Source organism: Loa loa (genome assembly GCF_000183805.2).
Source record: "Loa loa unplaced genomic scaffold supercont3.309, whole genome shotgun sequence".
NCBI classification, from domain to species: domain Eukaryota; kingdom Metazoa; phylum Nematoda; class Chromadorea; order Rhabditida; family Onchocercidae; genus Loa; species Loa loa.
Genome location: NW_018108489.1, coordinates 24,325 through 26,432, shown reverse-complemented (window position 1 = coordinate 26,432; position 2,108 = coordinate 24,325). Strand labels below are relative to the sequence as shown.

General features: G+C 22.6%; 1 protein-coding gene across 1 annotated transcript in view; it reads right to left on the bottom strand.

The window, feature by feature from the left end:
• Positions 1 to 1,714: 1,714 nt before the first annotated feature.
• The window catches only part of LOAG_18429 (hypothetical protein), a gene marked incomplete at both ends in the record, with an annotated part of 1,096 nt that continues 702 nt past the window's right edge, over positions 1,715 to 2,108 (bottom strand). Inside the window, one exon of the mRNA XM_020451088.1 lies at positions 1,715 to 1,849. Coding sequence (XP_020305159.1) covers positions 1,715 to 1,849 — 135 coding nt within the window. The remainder of the gene's footprint in view (positions 1,850 to 2,108) is intronic.

Genomic DNA, 2,108 nt, shown 5'->3' with positions numbered 1-2,108 from the left:
TGTATAAAATTTATATAAAATACAACTTTTATTTTTTTTGTTTTGTCCCCTTTTTAATCCATTTATTAATTTTGTGTTAAATCCTTAAATTTCAAAGAAAAAATTTTAAACTTAAATTTTTAGTAATTGCAAAATTTAAAAATGAAAAAACATTTATAAATTGTTAATATTTGTTAATCGATTAAATTATTAAAATGATAAAATAATTTGTTGAATATTAAATCGATATGTATTACTGTCATATAGATTAGATGAGAAAATATAAACTTTATTGATATGTTTCATTTATATGCAAAAATACAAAAAGGTTTTCAAGTGTAAAATTTTTATTACAATCAAATTTTAAAATTACTTTTGTTGAAATTTTAAAAAATTTTCAAAATTTACTACATGGTTAAAATTTTCTGCAAAAATATGTAATGAAATATGTGATGAAATTGAAAGGTAAACCCGGTTTGCGTATTTTAAGTCGTGGTTGTCGTCGAAATTTCTGAGCAAATTTGAATTTCTTAACGGGCGTAATTTGTCGAAAATGATAATCGTTTGATGAGGTACTGAACAGAAAAAAATTCGACTCAGTGGTTGACACACCGTCGAAATCAATCGATGTTGAAGTAGGAAATGATACAGAAGTGATAGTTGTGGTAAACACAGCAGTTGGGTGTAGTAGTAGTAGTAGTAGTAGTAGTAGTAGTGGTACCGATGGTATCAGCGGTTATCAATTTTGTGATAACTTCGGTATCAAAATTAGTAACAGGCATCATAGTGGTAACAAATGTAACAGTTGATATTGTAGTAGTTGTTGGTTTTACTATTTCTGTTGGCCATTCATCGACTGAAATTGTCATTGCATGTTCAAAATGATTTGTTAGAAGTTAGTAAAAATTATCGTAGAAAAATTTTAAAAATTCAAAAAATTTTAAAAGTTTCATAAATTTTGCAAAAATGAAGAATTTGTGCTATAAACAAAAAAATTACTTCACAAATTATTTGAATTTAAATTTGAAAAAAAGTAAAATGACTAAAAGTCGTTTGATATGAACCAATTAATTTGGTAGAAATTTAATTCAAAACTTGTTTTAAACAATTGATAACAATTAAGAATATGGTTGACCCTAATTTAACTAAGACAAACCGCCATATAAATGATACGAAATTCCATATCACTTTCGTTTTTGCAAATTATTCTGACATGAAATTTCAATTGGTTCTTTGTTGTCCGAATCAAATTTAATTCATTAAAAATTTGAAAAATTTCAAGAATTAACGAAAGTGATTATAAGAATTAAATGGCACAATATAATTTCTTTTCGTTTATTATAAAACACTTATTGATCTATTTGATTAGTTAACTAATTAGCCATCAAATTAATTTACTGATAAAAAAAAAAGAAAAAAGTAAAAATGTATCTATGATAATTTCAAACAGTTCTATTTAACTGATTCATCAATTTTACTTTATCAAATATTCCATTAATTGATTTTTATTTTTACAACAAAAAAAAAAAAAAATACCAAAAAAAAAAAAATGAGAGAAACGCAAAAAAAGGAAATAAATGAAAAAAGGAAACAAGATTGAACGGAGGGAAACCTTTATTGTCGAAGAATTTTGATTTTATGTTAGCATTTGAAAGTATTATTCCACCAAGGCGAGGTCGTTTTTCAACTTTTTCAGGATTAATTCGTTTTATTTGTTGTTGTTGTTGTAAATGCTTCATAATTTTTTGCATTCGATTTGAAAAATGTATGGATCGCTCTTATCTTTCGTTAAAATAATACGATGCCAATTTCGTCGACTGTACGGATACTGTATCGATTTCACCAATGGACCCAATTTACGCCATCTAGCCTGTATATATAGTTAAGATTAGAATAAAAAACTATTATTATTATTGTTTTTATTATTATTATTACAATTATTATTATTGTTATTATTATTATTATTATTATTATTATTATTATTATTATTATTATTATTATTATTATTATTATTATTATTATTATTATATTATTATTTATTATTATTATTATATTATTATTATTATTATTATTTATTATTATTATTATTATTATTATTATTATTATTATTATTATTATTATTATTATTA